The sequence below is a fragment of the Coenobita brevimanus genome, chromosome 18 (genome assembly GCF_032717465.1).
Source record: "Coenobita brevimanus isolate Jiangsu-jjx chromosome 18, ASM3271746v2, whole genome shotgun sequence".
NCBI classification, from domain to species: Eukaryota; Metazoa; Arthropoda; class Malacostraca; order Decapoda; family Coenobitidae; genus Coenobita; species Coenobita brevimanus.
In genome coordinates this window covers 8157105-8176932 of record NC_136971.1, presented here as the reverse complement: position 1 = coordinate 8176932, position 19828 = coordinate 8157105, and the positions used below count along the sequence as shown (strand labels likewise).

The 19828-nt window shown below is 41.0% G+C and overlaps 1 protein-coding gene across 1 annotated transcript in view; it reads right to left on the bottom strand.

Moving 5' to 3' along the window:
- Window positions 1-19828, bottom strand: part of LOC145391352 (uncharacterized) — a 210905-nt gene that overhangs the window by 68207 nt on the left and 122870 nt on the right. The window contains exons 12-13 of the mRNA XM_080265950.1: window positions 10128-10396; window positions 5278-5342 (exon numbers count right to left, since the gene is read on the bottom strand). Of these exons, the coding sequence (XP_080122076.1) occupies window positions 5278-5342; window positions 10128-10396 (334 nt within the window). The remainder of the gene's footprint in view (window positions 1-5277; window positions 5343-10127; window positions 10397-19828) is intronic.

Sequence of the window (19828 nt, the reverse complement as noted above, 5' to 3'; positions counted from 1 at the left end):
TATTTTTTTCTTGAAAGGAATGTTAAGCAAGTTCAGCCTTTGGTTCCTTCTTCCTCACATTAAAAAAAAAAAAAAAAAAAAAAAAAAAAAAAAAAGATGCCTGTGAAGCACAGAGGATGGTGTAGAAAGATGGCACAATGGATGCAACTTCGTCTTGGCATTTGCCATATAAGTACGGGCATACCCTGGTTTAACGATGCAACTGGTTAAGTAAAAACCCATTGCTAGGTGGGATATCATATTTCAGGGTATGATTTAACATGTAAAGTATTGGGATGTGTTTTTGAGCCTTGGGTTTCCCTCCCAACTAAGTCCTAAACCCACCTAAATGAGTCCAAAAAAAAGTTTAAAGCCAATCTAAATGGTCTAACAGCTGCAAAGGAAGCTAACCTAAGCCTAAAACCAGTACCCATCTCACTTGTACCCAGTCAAGGTCACTAGAGAATGTGAGCTCTGACCTGTACTCAAACTCGGTAAAGAAGATGCAGCAGCATTGTATACAATCCCACCATCAGTCGGTTCCTAAATAAACATTTGTTATGTATAATAATAATGTACAAATGACACAGAATCATCCAAGGTGTGGATTGTTGTGACAGAGAATCGCTGATGTTTGGACGAGGAATTCTCGACAGGGAATGCAACTGATGATGCGATCGGGATAGCATTTTCAACAGTCCCTCTTTATTCGTATTTGCTACTGTTCTGGTTGCTGAGCTCCTTTACTTTCTTTTCTCTTATTTTCCAACATTTATTTAGAAGTTCTTTAGTATTTTCAAAGCATTTTCCCTTGAAAAACCCGAATGTAAACACGATTTATCAATCGATGATGCAATCGTGACAGCCTTTTCAATGGCCCCTCTTCGTGTCGTTTTACCTACTGTTCTGGTTGCTGAGCCCCTTTATTTTCTTCTCTCTTATTTTCCAACATTTATTTAGAAATTCCTTTGTATTTTCAAAGCGTTCTTCCTTGAACAGCCCGAATGTAAACACATGATTTATCAATGTCACAGTTTTCATCAATGAATGAAATACAGTAATCACTCTAATATCCGGACGCCCAGTATCCAAACATCCCCACTACCCGGACATAATCATCCTGGGATCCAATATTCCCAAAATGGTCCGAACCCCCCCCCCCCAAGGGAAAAAAAAAAAAAAAAAAAAAAGATTGTTTCCCGTCCGTAATTTGAACTTGCCGCGCGCGGCGCGGGAGAGCATTGTTGTGGCGCGTCATTCCTCCGATGTCCGATAGAGCGCCGCTGCATCCTCCCCACTTTCCGCCTGTCTCTCGCCGCGAGTGCACACTCGTCGTTATGGCTGCCCACGTGATCGCTTTTGTGGTGGTGCCTTACCTGCTGCAGGGCCTCCTGCTGCTCTCGGGCCTCCTCTTAGTGTGTGTGATGATGGCCCCGCCACCTGAGAAAAGGAAGAGAGTGGTTTTGACTCTGGAGAAGAAGCGGGAGATATTGGAGAAAGCAGATGCGGGGTGGTCTTCTTCCCGCATTCTCCGCGTGTTTAACCTGGCCCGGTCTACTTTGTTTGATATCAAGAGATCCCGAGACAAACTCATGCAGTACACGGCTGACTTCTCGTCGAGAAGCAAATGCAACGTGGAAAGGAAGGTTATGTTTACCCCCAAGTTTGCAGAAATCGACCGATCCATGTTGATTTGGTATCGACAACAACGTGCTGCTGGTGTGATGGTACGTGGAACGGAGCTGAAGGCTGCTGCTGAGAAGTTCGCCAGGCTTCACGACGCCCTAGACTTCAAGGCATCCGAGGGTTGGCTCTTTGCGTTCAAGTTATGGCATGGCCTTACCAACCGTAAAGCTCATGGCGAAGCATTGGTCGCTAACGAGGATGGAGTTGACGAGTTTCGGCACAAGGTGAAGGGCTTGATCGACAGGGAGGGCCTAACTCTCGGTCAAGTCTACAACGCTGACGAAACTGGCCTATTCTATCGCTCGCTGCCAACGAACACTCTAGCCGAGGAGACGGAGAAGCGTGTACCTGGCCGCAAGCTCTCCAAGGAACGGATATCTGCTTTGTGTTGTGCCAGTGCTAACGGCATGCACCGGCTTAAGCCAGTTGTTGTTGGCAGCGCAAAGCAACCTCGGTGCCTTCGTGGGGTGATGGATGTCCTTCCTGTTATCTGGTACCATTCTTTGAAGGCATGGTTCACAGCTGTGAACTTCAAAGACTGGTTTCACTGTCACTTCATCAAGGAGGTCATCCATTACCAGACGAAGACACTGGGAATCCCGCGCGACCAGGTAAAGGCCCTCCTTCTCCTCGACAATGCACCTGCCCACTCGTGCGACAAGGACTTGGTTGCTGAAAATGGCCGTATTAGGTGCATGTTTCTGCCACCTAATACAACTGCTCTCATCCAACCAATGGACCAAGGAGTGATCGTGGCAACAAAGTGCCTATACCGTCGGAAGTTCCTGGACGAGGTGATGGTTGTTCTCGAGGACGAGGACGAGCGCAGGGAGGGACGGGACACATGAGGCAATAGGACTTTGGAAAACCTTCGCCGCTACAACATCAAGTCTGCGCTGTACAAATGGGCTAGTGCATGGAAGGAAGTCCCTGTGAAGACTCTGGAAAATGGTTGGTCTCGTCTGCTTCTCGGAACGGATGTGGAGTACGATTTTCTAGGATTTGACGTGGATGACTTCCATGCACGGCTACGTACGCACGGCAACGATGTAGATGTGGACGATGTTCGTGAGTGGTTGGATGACGACGAGGGCGATCCTGGGTATCAGACGTTGTCTGATATCGAGATCGCGTCTTCGGTTGCAGGTGTCAGTACCGAACTTGAAGATTCCGACAATGAAGGCAACGATGATGCAGACTCCTCTCAGCAGGACACTACTCCAGCCATTCCCAAGCTGAGCGCACTCTGGGAACATCTAGAGTTCGTCCTAGACTACCTGGAACACCCGGACTGCGACAGGGAGATGGGGCCCTTGGGACTCGTGGAGGAAGTGCGTGCTTCCAGGAAGCGCATCATCAATCGTCAGAATCGTTGGTCATTGCGTCAATCAACCATTGACAGTTTTTTCAGGCCTGTGACCCCCGCTGTGCCCAGCCCTGGCTCCACTCCGTTGCCTCCCCAAGACAGGCCCTCATGCTCCGAGCCACAGCCCAGCACATCAGCCACGGTGGAGTCACCGCTCGACGTGAGTTTGCGGCTGTCTTCAGAGTCGTCTGCAGTGGGTACGCCATCACCACGACCCAGCGATGCACCCCTAGGTCGCCTGCCAGTGAAACTCTCGGACTCTGACAGTGAATAAACAGCAAGAACTTCTCCACTAGACCACACAGGACTTTAGAGTATTGTGCAGTGAAAAAAACAGTGTGTTGTGTTAAGGATTTACAGTTGTGAGAGAAAAGACTCAATAGAAAAAAAATTTAACGTAAATAGACTTGTTTGTTTTGGCTTTGGAAAATTATAAGAATGGGAAAAGTTAAAGTGCAACACTTAGTAAGTTACAATGGAGCATTATTTAGACAAGAGTGCACACTGTGAAAAGAACGGACTTCTGTGTGTGACTGACTAAGTTCAGTGCAAGACTTCAGGAACAGTGTACTGCAAGTGCTTCAGGAAATCCTTCTTACTGTCAGAGTCCAAGAGGAGGCAGTTATTCATCAAGGTGGCCAGGGACTTGCTGTAAGTAGGCAGAATGTTTCGTACTGTACTTTTTTCCAAACTATACTTACCTCATTTCACTCTTTAATGTCCTTTATTGGTGTGAATAGGGTGTTAGTAGCTATGCATGTGCATTAGGAATGTGTTTTTCTGAGTTAGGCTAGGTTAGGGTCCATAAGTACCAGAATGTTTATTAATGTATGAACATACTTCTAAACCCTCATTTTATGTTTCTTTTGCATTTATTTCAGTAATTTATGTGCCTTATTGGTGTGATTTGGGTCTTAAATAGGTGCTATGCATGTCCAGAGGGAGTTGTATAGGTGTTTCTCTGAGTTAGGGTCCATAAGTACAAGTACATAAGCTGGGGCCCAATATCCGGACAGAACCAACATCCGGACCTACCTATGGCTCTATTACGTCGGATACTGGAGTGATTACTGTATTTATTCTCTAAGGTTTTCATAATTATTAATATTTATTTATAATTACTATGATGTATTCCACGATAGGTTAGAAGACAGTTCAACGGTCAAACAAGAAATATTCTTTGTTGAGTTGCCTAGTTGTCAACATTGTTTTGTGCCTCGTCTGATGGGCGAGAATCCGTACCCCAAATGAAGGTGTCCACTCAAACTATAACTAAAACATTCTTCTAGGTCTAAAACAGTTTATAAGTCAACCTACACACAAAATTTAAGTCTAAAATATCATTAACATTGGTTTAAAAAAAAAAAAAAAAAAAAAAAAATCCATCACAACATCGCAGGTAGGCCTACGATAGGTGGAGTATCGTGACATTTCTACCCTCATCACTATTCCACAGTATCGCATCTAGGGGTATAGCTAATCGGGGTTTGCCTGTGTCTAAAATAATGTAGGGGGGTTAAAATTCCTTCTTGCCTGTAGGGGAGGTTGTTCATTGGCAATTGCAGGGTTATTAATAATTCTTACAGCTTTGTTCTGATTTCTATCCAGTTGTTTTAGTGCAACCTCTCCACAAGGGTGAGAAACATTACAGCTGAAAGTGCACATGACTCTTAAGTTATGGCCAACTGCTTGTCAGTGAAGTACTGTAGCTGCAGATTCTATACAATAATCCAAGATTCTATGAAGCACTTTTAGCAAGTGATCTAACAGGAGAGGTCTAGCTGAGGGTTTTGTTAAGTGAAACACCGAGAATTTCAATACTTTTAGAGACAGGAATATTAGTAGCACTGAAGGTAATACAGGAATTAGACAATATCTGTCTATTAGTAAACTGTATATATCTGGTTTTCCTAGCATTAAATGAGACAATGCTACTTTGACTCCATTCAGTGATCTTCGATAAGTCTTGATTTATGAAGACTGCTGTACTGAGTTGCAAGTTGAGATATTAAACTTTGTGAATAGGTGTTTTATTGGGAACAAAGTGTGAAATGTTGAGTCATCTGCATATGAGTGAGTGGGATTATGGGCGATAGATAAGAAATCATTAATATGAATTAAGAATAGGGTTGGAGCCAGGACTAATCCTAGTGGCACAAGGATCACACAAAAACTGGTAATGAAAAGGTGCAAGGGAGCTCCCTTAACTGCAGAGAATGCAAACCAACATGGCACAGTCAGCTCACCTGTTATGGGGATGCCAGCAGGAAGCTCCAGGGTGGTGAACAGCACATCTGGAACTTTCCCCTTCCTGTCATTCGTAAGAATCATTAATAACAAGCACAAACAGAATTACTGGTATGCTAGTCAATGACTGCAACATCAGTATCAGCTTCTTCATCATCTAACTCCTCTTTCTCTATTTCCTTCTTACTGTTCTTTTTCTCATTATCATCATCATCATCATCATCATCCCTACCTAAAGATGGTGACGTAGGAACCAGAAACAACAGTGGATTTTCACCAGTACACCTCACACAATTAATCCATTCAGTAGTATTACATCTTTTCCTCATTTAACTTATTTACGGCCAGATGATTTTATTCTGCTTTGGAGACACCTGTTAAAATGATGGAGTCAATGGTGACTGTTTCTAACCCCTTCAGTTCATGAGGTCCAATGTAAACTGAATGAAATCTTCTGGAGTTTGTCACAATTATTTAGGCAATAAGATGGTTATATACATGTGTATATACATTAAATAAAAATAAATGTAACAGGGATACATAACTGTCATGTTGAATGGCATACTAAAATTAGTTGTTCTCTGAATTATTAGGAAAAAAAAATGGGATAGGCCTCAAATCCCTACCAGATAAGATCATCTAAAAGTATTTGCTGAATAAACTACCTAAGTGCAGGTGTTGCTGAGGACCCTACACGTGATGGTATTGTACACACTGGGTGGAGCTATGCTGCTGCAGTGTGCATCCAGAAGCAAAACACCATCATATTTTCCTACACCTCACTGAAGGAAATTCGATCTTGCTCTGCTTTTGGTAAGGCACTGTCAACAACAAGAGAATGCCAATTCCCTGCCCCGTGTACAGAATGTACTGTACTTGTAGGAGGGCTCCAAAGAAGCAGCTACATACCTGTAGTTGATGGGTCTGTTATATGAAGAGGACTGTGCACAAAATCATTTGATGTTATCTTAAATGTAACATCTAAGCATGTTTATAGCAGTCAAGGGGTTACGCAAAGGTGAACTATACTCTGCTTGTTCTAACATGACAAAGATGCCTACTCACTTTCAGCTCAGTTGATGGCCAAGTGTGGCCAGAAAAGAGGGTCAATTTGACTACCATCAAAGCGGACTTATTTCTTCCTCATTACAGTTAACTCACAATTATTCATCAGAGCATCATCTGCCAGGTGTAAATATGCATCACAGCAAATGGAGCTGCATTTTTAAAATTCCACAGGAAAAAAAGGACTCCCATGGGACATGCTGTATGCTGATGGCTTGGTGCTGACTGCAGAGAATGACAAGGAGATGAAGGAAAGAGTCAATAAGTGGAGAGATGGAATAGAGCACAAGGGTTTGACAGTGAATGCAGATAATACAAAAGTGATGATTTTTTGGCCTGGTGGTGGAACAGTCAAAGCAGAGGGGGTATGGTCATGTGCAGTTGGCCACAAGGGAGTAAGAAGTAACTCCATCTTGTGCAGTGTTTGTGATAAGTGGGTGTTTAAAAGATGTAGTGGTATTAAAGGTAGGCTGCGAAATAATGCTGATTTCTTGTGTACGGTGTGTCAGGAAGAACATGAAGAGACTGAGAGATGTGAAAGGATCGATCATGCAGGAGAGTCTCCTGAGTGTGTGGAGTTTTCTTCTTTGAGGGATGTTATGTGCTGGACATGGGGCTGGAGCTAGCTCTATGGCTGGTGTAAGGAGTAGTTGCAAGAAGTTCAGGGAGCTGTTGCATCTCCTAACATTGCAAGGGCTCCCCCTTGATGCTAAGGGATCCTTATATACAACATATGTTAGCAATACTGTATAATGTTGTACGGTAGTGAGACCTGGGCAGTAAAGGAAGAGGATATTCGTTGGCTCAAACATACAGAAATGACAATGATTAGATGGATGTGCAGTGTGTCCTTGAATGCAAGACATGGAGGGTTAGGACTCTGGCTGAAGAGCTGAAAGAAAGGGTGGGACTTGAATGTATTGGGGGAGTTATGAGGAGGGGTAGACTGAGATGGTTTGAGCCTGTGGAGAGGATGGAAGATGACAACTGGGTGAAGAGCGGTGTGAACATCAAGGGCTGGGTTGTGAAAGGCAGATCAAAAAGGACCTGGGATGTGGTTACGGTGTGTGATCTCAAGGATAAGGAAACTGAATATGGAGGCTGCCAGAGATCAAGCAGCATGGAATGCCACCATTACTGTTGGTGGCCATGACTGATGCAGGCAAGACTGCTGGAGCCTTTATAAACAGTACAATAAATACAAAGTCCTGAAATCAAAATCCGTGCCACTTGTTATGAGTCCCACCACCAAAACAATTCAGTGTCGTGAGTTTCTCCACCAAAACACGGCTGTGAATCTCATCACCAATATACTGCTTTTGATGATGCCAAATGTGTCAAGCTTCTTTCTAAATAGTTACCTGTATATCTCTATCTTTTGTTTTTTTTTCTTGAGAAGTTCAGTATTAAATACATTTACTGTATGTACAAGGTCTGACCCAAAGAAATCATACTTTTAAACTAGCACACCTACTTACAGGGGTAGCATGAACATGGCAGGAGTGCTGTGTAGCAGTGACTTTGATCTTTAGACAGACTAACACTAGCTACATCACACCACGTCACTTAGTCGGCAAGGTACACATGCTTTAGTTAACATTTGTTTGTGCAGTTGGTGAATTTTCTTCTATCTCTTCTATCATCTGAAATTGGCAATCTTTCAGGGTGAATTTCAACTTAGGGGGGTGATGCCAAATCTAGAGGATAAGGCAGCTTTTTGCTCATGCTTCACCAAAAAAGTCACGGATAAGGAATGACGTGTGAGCAGGAGCACTGACATAGTGCAGCATCCAGTGTTCACTTTTCCACACCTCAGGCCTCTTCCTTCTCACTGCTTCCCTCAATCGCTTCAGGACATCTAAGTAAAATGACTGTCTGACCAAGTGGAAAACACTCAAAACTTGAAAGCACTCAGAAAGTGCATACCTCCACCAATGCCATTAAAAAGGATCTGGATCCTTTGATATAGGATCTAGATCGTGATTTGCCCCCAAATTTAATAAATTCTTTCTTGGTCCATGGCCCACTTTTCCACAAAATTTAACTGAAATTCACCGAGGACTTTTGGAGACATTGTGTGTGATACTCCGGATCAGGATCCGCCCCAAAATTTACTCATTCCTTCCCTGGCCCATAGCCAACCCTTCAACAAAATTTCATCAAAATCTGTTCATGACTTTTTGAGTAATACCAGATCCGGATCCGTGGATACGGGATCCAGAGCCACCCTAAAATTTAACCAATTCTTTCTTGGTCCAAGGCTCGCCTTTCCAAAAAATTTAATTGAAATTCAAAGAGAACTTTTGGGAATACCTGTATTGTGCGAGAGACTCCAGATCTGGAGCTGTGGATATAGGATCCACATCCATCCCTCCAACTTAATCAATTCATTCTTGGTCCATGGCCCACCTTTCCACAAAATTTCACTGAAATTTACTGAAAACTTTTGAAAATATTGTGCGAGAGACTCTGGATCTGGACCTAGATCCGGTCCGAGGCCCACCTTTCCACAAAATTTCATCACAATCTATTCATAACTTTTTGAGTAATCCTGGATCCAGATCCATGGATATAGGATCTGGATCTGGATCTGCCCCAGAATTTAATCAATTCTTTCTTGGTCCATGGCCCACCTTTCCATAAAATTTAATTGAAATTCATTGAAGACTTTTGAAGATACTGTGTGGGATACTCCAGATCCAGATCCGGATCCACCCCCAAATTTAACCATTTCTTCCTTGGCCCATCGTCCACCCTTCCAAAAAATTTCATCAAAATCCGTTCATAGCTTTTTATAGTAATCCTGCTAACAGACAGACAAACAAACCAATGCACGGTAAAACATAACCTACTTGGTGGAGGTAATGAACAATGCCCTTCCAGTAAGACAATCACCATCACCTTCACATCTAAGCAATACCAACGTGGTTTTTTTTGGTTGCGGTGATGATGTTCCAACCCAAGGTCACATTACATGACCCAACAACTCCTTGTCATCACTTGAAGATGCATGCAAAGCTTATGACCCATCACTCCCATTGGTGTCTCAAACAGTAGACCATCAGGCATCCAGAAACAAAATAATGATAAAAAAAATGTATGAGAGCTCAGAAAGAAAGAAAAAATGTTCAAATAAGCCATTACTGATATATGATACTATGCTGATTTTTTTTTTTTTCCAATCCCTGAAGCTTCTGATAATGAGGCTCTCATAAGGCTTGCCCAAAGGATTAGTTCATAATGGTTCCTCCTGGACCTGTATACAGATAGATACAGTACAGTATACTGTATTGTACATCTATTCCTGGACACAAACACATCTGCTAACAGATGTCAACCAATAAAACTTGTAATTAGTCTGAAATATCTTAACCATTATGATCTCTTTTTTAACCCGCCAAGTGGGTTGGTGGAGGGTTAGTGCCCCTCCCTGTAAAACAAATAACTCAGAGTCAAATGGCCACCCCGTACAGGATTATGGCATCTGGCAATAGATAGATAGATTTTAACCTCACCACAGTTCCATTTTGGAAAACAGGCAGTCCTCATTAATCAGGTATGTGTTCCAAAATATTACAACTTTTCCATACAACTGGTACTGTGAACTGAGGGAAACTGGCAAATCACAATGATACACAGCAAAGTAATTTTCCTTTAATTTACTATGAACTTAACAGTAGATGGGGATGTAGAAAAGTGACAATGAGGACTTATTGTTAGTATAGCTTGTGGCATAAACAAACCAGCCAAAACTGACTGCAGTAACCTTAAACTAAGCACTGACCTACAGACAGCACATTTGGATATCTTGACACGAAATGGTAACGACGACTCTGAATATGGCACGTGGCACATGACACAGGGAGATGGACGGAAGGAGCCTGAGGGTGGTGGCGGAGGTGGTGGTGGTGGTGGTGGTGGTGGTGGCGGAGGTGGTGGTGGTGGTGGTGGTGGTGGAGGTGGCACAGGGTGGTGATGTGGTATACTTCCCCCTCCCCCACTCTCACACGACATACCATCTTCTATACACGGGTGACTTCGGCTCATACAAGTCTGGAGGTATATTTAATCACTTCAGTCCATTGACATACTATTTGATTTCATTCTTGCTATTCAGGTAATATTACTGAGGTTTGGGAAGACATCTTGAATTTTGGGGATACAGCCTTCTTTAAGCCCAACATCACAAAAGATCTTCAATAAACTGAATAAAAATTGTCTGGATGTAGCAAAAATAACCAACAGACCTGGCTCCAGGATTAAATGTGCTAAGAGAGCTGAAGACAATGAAAGCTAAAGTGTGTGACATGCCATAAAGATGAATTATACTGGTCTGCTCTAAATATGATATTGCTGGTACACCAGGAACAAAAACAGAACAGAATAACTGTGAGCCAAAAACTGTCATGAGGTGTGGAAAGGCACAACATGGCTGTTTTTGGCTTCAGTGGCAATCCCATAACACACCAAAGGCAAATATGAAAAACTAAGCCAAGTTACAACCAGTAATAAAATAATCTATAAAGTAAAATAATGGAGATTCTCATTAACCTTCTGGTAACTGCTAGATATATTTCAACTGAACAAACTGCTTTATATAAAAATTAATAAATAAAATACTGGATTAAAGCAATTAAACATGCTTCCATAAAAGCAAATGGGTTAACACAGACTTTTACCCTCCGACTGCTTGGAAACTTCCAGCAACACATGAAAAAAAGAAATGGCTACGATTAGCCTGACAATATATAAACTAAATTATCTAAATAATGTATTACCAAATATAACTGTATAGTTTATTGCTCTCCCAATGCTTCTTCAGAACCCAGTGAATTTGATTCCATATCCACACAACTTTCCAACCTTAATCTCACCCTTACCCCTGAAATTACTATTTTGGGTGATTTTTAATGTCCGTAATGTAGAATGGTTACAGCATTCTGCCAGGACTGACAATACTGGTCTAGAATGTGAGCTGTTTGCAGAACCATTTAATCTCAGGCAACTGGTAAAACAACCAACCAGAATGTCAGATAATCCTGACCATAACACCTATCTCTAAGACCTATTCCTAATACAGTACAATAATCCAGATCAATACAGGACAGAAGTACTGTCACCACTTGGATCCTCTGACCACAATCTCAACAAAGCCTCATTAGTCAGTTTCCCCAAACCTCCCCATTCTGAACCTGTCAGAGTGACCAGATGGCACTTTGACAGGGCAGACTGGGATGGATTTAGAAATTATCTTGCTTATATTCCATGGCAGTCTTTCTTCTCCAGTAACATCAATTCTACCCAGTCCCACACTAGACTTAATACCAGCTGGAATGGAATTGTTCATACCCAGTCAACAGTTCACTAAAAGATCTGACTCCCCAAAATAGTTTGACAGCAAATGTGCCAGAGCAACAGCCCAAAAGTCCTTAGCATATAACTCTTACATAAAATTAAAAACATCTGAATTGCTCAGACAATTTAAAATTGTTAGAAACCATGCAAATGAAGTAATTTTGCTAAATCAAACTTTGTTCACGACCATGCATTCAAATTATTAAATAATTCTAATGACAATAGAATATATTGGTCAACACTCAGTTCTTTCAATAATAACTTCAATACGAAAATCTTCAGATGGTAACACTATAAATTACCCACATGGTAAAGCGAACATCCTTGCCAGTACATTTGCCAGAAATTCTACATCAGAGTAAGTCAGCCAGAACTTCCCTGCACTAGAACTTGACTTTCCCTAAATTGTTCCACTTAAGATACAGACTAGATACATAAAATCCATCCTAGACAATTTACCAACCATCAAAGCTCCAAGTCAAGATGTTGTTCCTCCAATTATATTTAAAAAGTGTTCTGCAGAACTTGTTCTAGCTAAATTATTCAGATTATGCATCTGTACTTCTTCATTTCCTAATTCTTGGAAAGAAGCTAATATCCACCCAATTCCAAAGAAAGGAAGTTCCTCTTGCTCCTCTGATTATGAACCAATAGCTATCACATCCCTTGGTAAAATATTTGAGATTGTTTGTGGTAGGTGGGGGCGCTCACCATCCACTCACTCAATGTAGTGCTGCTCTCGGGTATCTGCCCTGTCCTCTCCTCCATCCTTCTTTCCTTCCATCTTCTTCTATTTTTCTTTCCTTCATTCTTTCCTTGTCCTTCTGCCTACGGGTGACTTTACACTCCCTCTTCTGTCTTTCATTCCTTCATGCTTTCCTTTTCCTTCTGCCTATGGGTGACTCTACTTTAAGTGACAAGCCAAATGGTTTCCTGTACACCAGGAAACTATTTACTATACTGGGTGGTAACCATATAACCAAATTTTGGCACCTGGTGGTTTAGTGGGTAATTATTGTGCTCCAATCGGATTGAGCCGGTGAAGGTTTATATCCAAGGGATGGTTGGGGTTTATTGCTCATGTAATGCCACTCAGGGATGAGTGAGGTTGATCACTCTCATCTTAAATGTCAGGACCAACTGCCTAGCCCCGGGCTCCTACGCTCCTCATGGGGCAACGTAGGACTGGATGATGGCTGGATGGATGGTAATTAATATGCACATAGCTAAACATCTTGAACCCAACAACTTAACCTTTTTGTGTTTAATAGGTGCAGTGCAAATTTCACCCACTCACTACTATTCGACACAGGCTGCATCTGTGCACATTTCACCCGCTTGTTACCATTAGACACCGGTTGCATCCAACAAAATGGTCCATTTTTTGTGTCCATTTCTAGGCGAAATCAAAGCACTGCCGGCGTCCCCATGTATCCCTCCGCCGTGCTCAACCCACTCCGCACCCAGTGTCGCCCCACTGTCCCAGTCAGTGTGCTGTAAGCCTTGCTCGAGCCTAAGATAATTTCCTTTCGCGTTCCACAAAATTGGCCCTAATTGACGTACAGTAATTCTTTATACACCAAAATGTAGCCAAATAAATTCCCTATAACCTTTTCTCAGTATCATTTACCATAAAAATTATATTTCTATGAGGAAAACTGAATTAAGAAAAATAATAAAATAAGCCATAATTTACATTCGGCAGTGGCTTTACATCGAGTGACAAGCCAAATGGTTTCATGTAAGCCAAGAAACCATTTACAACGCTGGGTGGTAACCATATAACCAGAACATACGTGCTCCCTACGTGTCAGCAAGTGGGTTGGTGGAGGGTTAGTGCCCCTCCCTGTAAAACAAATAACTCAATGTCAAATGACCACCCCTTACGGGATTATGGCGTCTGGCAATAGATAGATCTTTTTTAAAGGACCATAAACAAGTGCATTTATTCAGGATTAAGGTGAAAAAAATTACAATTATCAAAGTATAAATAAAGGTATGAGGATAAATTGTTTATGAACTATCAAGTGAGCAGGAATAATGCGATGACAGGGAATGTCTCTCAATGTGTGGCCTTGGGCACCGAGGCCTGCCTCCCGGGTACAGTCACTACTTGTTTTACGTTGATTCGGTACACAATAATTAGCTACAATGATAATAGAAAAGTTCCACCCCAAAATCTGATTTACGATAAATTTCCCGCTATAATGATATTGCCATCGGAAAATTTCATACAAAGCACCAGGCACACGCAAGGTGACCATCGCCTGTCTCAGGCAAGATGGCGGCCCCAGCGTGCAGAGCATTGTTCTGGTTCAGTTGCGGTCCCGCCACCCTTCCAAAGCCCTGTCTTTTCCACTCGTTCACGTGTGCCCCCCAAATATCGTCACCTCTCAGCCAAGCATCGTGCTGCTGTAGGCCTATACATTGTGTAGCACCAGGCCAACGTTGTGCAAGTGTGTCTGTTGTGTTGTTGCAATGATTTACTGTACGTGAGTAACACTGCCTGTATTGGTGTGATAGTGTTTGTTTTGGTCTTGGAGACAACTTGGACCGACACAAGAAGTAATTAAGGTGGATTGTCAATTTTGTTTCAGTCTTGGGTAGGCGACTTTGGGAAGTTGAGTTGACGTAACACCCCTTTTATAATGTGTTTCAATCTCCCGATTTATGATAAAAAAACGTTATACGTTAAGGTACGACCTGAAGTAACCCCATCGTATGTTGAGTAGTGACTGTACAGTACCCACTCGTGGCAGGATGCAACCTGCGTCGAATGGTAACACAAGGGTTAATTAGTGATGGACAATATGGTTTCTACCACAAAAGGTCCAATGTTGATATACTCAATCTCCTGACTCATGCCATCCATCATTTAATTGACCAACGTGGAGAAACTCATGCAGTAATTTCTAAAGCTTTTGACAGTGTGTGGCACCGTTCCCTGCTATCCAAAATCCCTTGCTATGGCCTATCATCTTTTGTTCCTCTGATTTCCTTGTCTCAGCGACAGAAAGATAAAAGTAGATGATGTATATTCCAATTTCCACTCAATTAACGTTGGTGTGCCACAAGGTTCAGTTCTGGCTTCAACCCAATTCCTAATTCATATTAATGATCTCTTATCTCTTACCCATGACTCCATTCAATCATAAGCTGATGACTCAACACTTCACAGTTCATTCACACTTAAACACCCATTCACAACGTTTAATATCTCTAACTTGCAACTCAGTACTGCTAACTCCGTAAATCAAGACTTATTGAAGATCACTGAATGAAGGCAAAATAACATTGTCTTATTTAACACTAGGAAAACTAAATACAAACAATTTACTTATTTATATTGCCTGATTTCTATATTACCTTTAATACTACTAATATTCCTATTTCTAAATGTACTGAAATTCTCAGAAATACTCAGCTGGACCTCTCATGTTAGATCACTTGCTAAAACTGCTTCAAAGAAACTTGGATTATTGTACAGAGTCTGTAACTTCTTCACTGACAAGCAGTTAGCTATAATTTACCAGTCATGGGCACTATCACTTCGGATATTGCTCAATCCTGTGGAATGAGAGCAGTTGCACTAAAACAACTCAGCAAAATTCAGAACAAAGCTGTTAGACTTACTAATAACCCTGCAATTACAAATGAACTTCCTCCTCTACAAGTAAGAAGGAATGTTGCCTCCCTTGCATTAATTTACATATACTTTTATGGCAAACGTTCAGATAAAGTTGCATTCATTGTGCCACCTCTCCACGCCTTCCCTCCAAGCTGTACGGGCATCTCATTGCACTCATGACTGGATTGTCATACTGCCATATTGCAGAACTTCTGCCTATCAGAATTCTTTTATTCCCCGAACTGCATCTCTTTGGAACTCGCTTCCCCAGAGTGGTTTTCCCCCCAAACTTGAACCTACTGTACAGCTGTTCAAATCCAACTGTTACAGATTTTTTTCATGAATGAAGGACATCTATAATCTGGTGTATGGATTATTTTTTTTATTCATTCATTTTTCCTTACTGTGTTCTGTTATTAAAAAGAAAAAAAAAAAAAAATGACAAAAGGGTTAATTGGACTGCCAATAATCTAACATGTATACTACATACTTTGTATTAATAACAATAGGACACTTACCACATTTCCCCAGCTTTATGCAATTAATATGTAATGGCAATAAACCCTGATCATCCTTCAGATAAAACCCTTAAGTATTAAGCATCAATCAGCTGCAACACCTAAACTCACTTAAACACAAAGGATTCATTCGTTGGTTACATGAGGTTACCATCCAAAATGTTATAGTCTCTATGTATGCATCAAACAACCCTGGTGTAAGAACTACCCTTCTCTCACTCTAACAGAAACAATATAAATGACTTCATCATGCCATCACACTTCACCCCACACTATACAGTACACTCATAACCCACAAACTACAGCATTTAGATTTCCCACACAAGCCAGGGTGGGCATCAAAAACTGGTTTCACAGTAATCTCTTGTTTCTTGGGGGACTGCTTTGGCTATCTCCATTTTTTCAAGGGGTGCACTGAGAAAAAAAAGAAGACAATAATTCCAGGTTCAGGGATTACTTTACATGGACTGGCAATCTGTTATGCGCATGAAACATCCAGAACGGATATGATAGTGCTTCCATTCACTCAGTGACTGGGTATTTACAATACATGAAAAACTCACCAAATAACAAAAATCAAGAACCTTGTGCATCAAGTAATAAAAAAGTTTTGTGTAAAAGTTTTGTGGAAAAAAGAAAAAAAATTATCATGTAGTACCTGGTCAGGAGAAATGGGTCTGCACCTCCAACACGGTTTACATGCTTTGGTGAATTCAGCCCACTGAACCTGTCTTGAAGTGTTTGGGGATGACTGCACTGTACAGTAAGTTAAATAATAAAAGATGAAATGCATCAAGTCCTATTTTGCCTGGCAGACACCTCAATGCAAAGCTACAAAGAGGTACTGACATTAAAATTTTACACACAATGAATCTCCCAAGATAACCAATGGTATGTACAGTATTTGGGGAGAAATATGAAACAACTAAAAAGAGAAATGGTTTAACCCCATGCATGACATCAGGCAGGCATCAATGTCTATGTAATCCTAAAAGTTCAGAGAACATGTGATACACAATTAAGAACAATAATTCCTCTATTATCCGGACGGCCACTATCCGGATAATCCATTACCCAAGCTGTGATCTGGCTGTTTGAAACCATTACTCGTGCATTTTTCCATTTTATCCACATAAAATGCTTGTGTCCGGCAGGAATAGCTCCGAGGCGTCACCCTGCCTGGCTCAGTGGTAGTTCACCCAGCGTCCGTTAGAGACTACCTCAGCTGTTCCCAGTAGAGTATGTGTACACACGTGCATGTATGTACATATGTGTGTGGGTTTATGAATGAAGGAAAGATTGTGCATGTGTACATGTGAACCTTTCTCTTGTGTGTGTGTGTGTGTGTGTGTTCTTACCTAATTGTATCTTTACAGGAATGAGTCAAGCTCGTATTGTCCCGTGTCTTAGACCATATTTATCGTACATATCCTTAAATTTGTGAATTGTTTTGGCACACACTATTTCATTCGGTAGTGCATTCCATTGATCAATTGCTCTGTTTGGGAAACTGAATTTCCTTACGTCTTTATCACCTCTCTTCTTATGCAGTTTTTTGCAGTGTCCTCTTGCTGATGCTTCTCCATATGTTAAGTAATCATTTATGTCTATTTTCTCCTTTCCTGATATGCACTTATATAGCATTATCATGTCACCTCTTTTCCTTCTCTCCTGTAGTGTTGGTAGATTCAGTTTATTTAGTCTTTCTTCGTAGCTTAGGTCCCTTAAGCTTGGTATCCATCTTGTAGCGGCCCTTTGAACTTTTTCAATCTTGTCTATATGCTTTTTGAGATGAGGACTCCAGACTATTGATGCATATTCCAGGGTTGGTCTAATGAATGATGTTATTATCCTTCTTAGCATGTCTTCATTTATGTACGTGAATGCTATTCTCATATTTGCAAGCAGTGTATACATGTTCCGTACCTTCTCACTGATGTGGTCAGCTGGAGATAGTCTGTTATTGATAATCACACCTAGGTCTTTCTCTCTTTCTGATGTGTATAGGGTTTTATTTCCTAACTTATAATCCCAATCAGGTCTTTTTCCACTTTTACCAAACTTGATTACATGACACTTGTCCACATTGAATTCCATTTGCCATGTACTACTCCATTCATGAAGTTTATTTAATTCTTCTTGTAGCTCCCTACAAGAGTCTGTGCTAGTAATTCTCCTTTGTATTTTTGCATCGTCTGTGTGTGTGTGTGTGTGTGTGTGTGTGTGTGTGTGTGTGTGTGTGTGTGTGTGTGTGTGTGTGTGTGTGTGTGTGTGTGTGTGTGTGTGTGTGTGTGTGTGTGTGTGTGAGAGAGAGAGAGAGAGAGAGAGAGAGAGAGAGAGAAAATCAGTCCCTTCTTATTCTCTTTCTCCTTCACCATTCCCTCTCTCCCTCCCCCTCTCTCTGAGAGAGAGAGAGAGAGAGAGAGAGAGAGAGAGAGAGAGAGAGAATAAATACAGGAATGAAATGGAAAAGCATGTTGTACAATGTACTGTAGTGGCCTTTTAAATTGGCTTTCAAACTAAGGTTACATGCGAAGGGGGGCCAGGGGAGAAGTCCATTATCTGGACGGTGCCTGTACCCAGACGTGCCTTTGGTTCTATTACGTCTGATAATCAAGGGATTACTGTACTGCAGTAGCCACACTTAATGTCTTCAATTTTTTTTTTCTTTTTTTACCATGAAACAAGTTTATTCCGATTATGGGAAACTTTTTTTTTAGCAAAAGGAGTTAGATATAACTTTAACTCGCCTCTTTACTACTAGAAATTCTTTACAATTCGAATATTATTGTACAGCAGCCTGAATAAAATTAAACACAACCTCTGGCTGAAGGGGGCAATGAAAGTATACTAGCCTTGAATAAAGCTGCAATAACAAAAATCAATTACATGACAAAACCACAACAATACAGTATCAATACGGCAATGATTCTACTTCATTCTGGACCAGTCAAATAATGGCAATGCATAATTTATATGCGTGCAATTAAATTACTACAAATATCAAACAATATACTGTAAGTACTCTAATCATCATGAACAAATTCAAGTAAAAGTGATATAAATCAGCTGAGCACCATAATATCAAATTCACTTACTACAAAACTAATGAAGTAATACAGACAGTCCTTGTCCTTAGTCAGAAGTGTGTTCCAAAATATCTGATTTTCCATACAAATGGTACTGTAAATGGGATAACTAGAAAATAAGCTTTACAATGGAACTCTGACAGGCAGTTTTGCTATAATTTACTGTGGACCTAATGGTCAAGAAGAAAGTTATGAAATGCAACTTATAACAAGCACATACTCTACTTTAAGTAACATGCAAACTATGGCTGTTGGAATATGCAACATACGGAACACCAATCATAAACTTTTCTGCTCGAGTTGCACTGAAAGTAAAGTTAAAATATACAAATCACAATAATTTACTTTTGATGATATAAAAGCTATGGCAACCTGATTATCCTGATATAGCTAAAATCCTTTAGGAATATGGCCCTTGAGGTTTATTTCTGAGCAAGATGCAGTGCTGCAATGTAAAGGAAGGGAATCAAAATACCTTTCTAAGGCACAGTAAATATACCGAAGATAATTTCAAACTGAATGACACACTGTAACAGCCTAAAACTTATATACATTTAATACAAATCTTAAATATCAAGTAAGGGTGTCTCCTCTAAGCCTGCAATGTACTTCTTTAATCTGCTTCCATTTGACTCAGGACACTGTATATGAAGCATATTCAGGTTTCTGCAGGACATTTACCACATACCAACACAAGAATGATTCCCAATGCCCACAAATATTTACCACTCCACTTCTTTAATCAGCTTCTTTTCACCTGACATAAATAGATCACTCTCACTACTTGAATACAAAGTCATAGTTGCATGAAATTCAATGAGCCATAGATAAGATGTAATTATGAATCTCTATAGTAGCTGGTCAAACTGAGCCTACAGTGTAACTACACAAGACC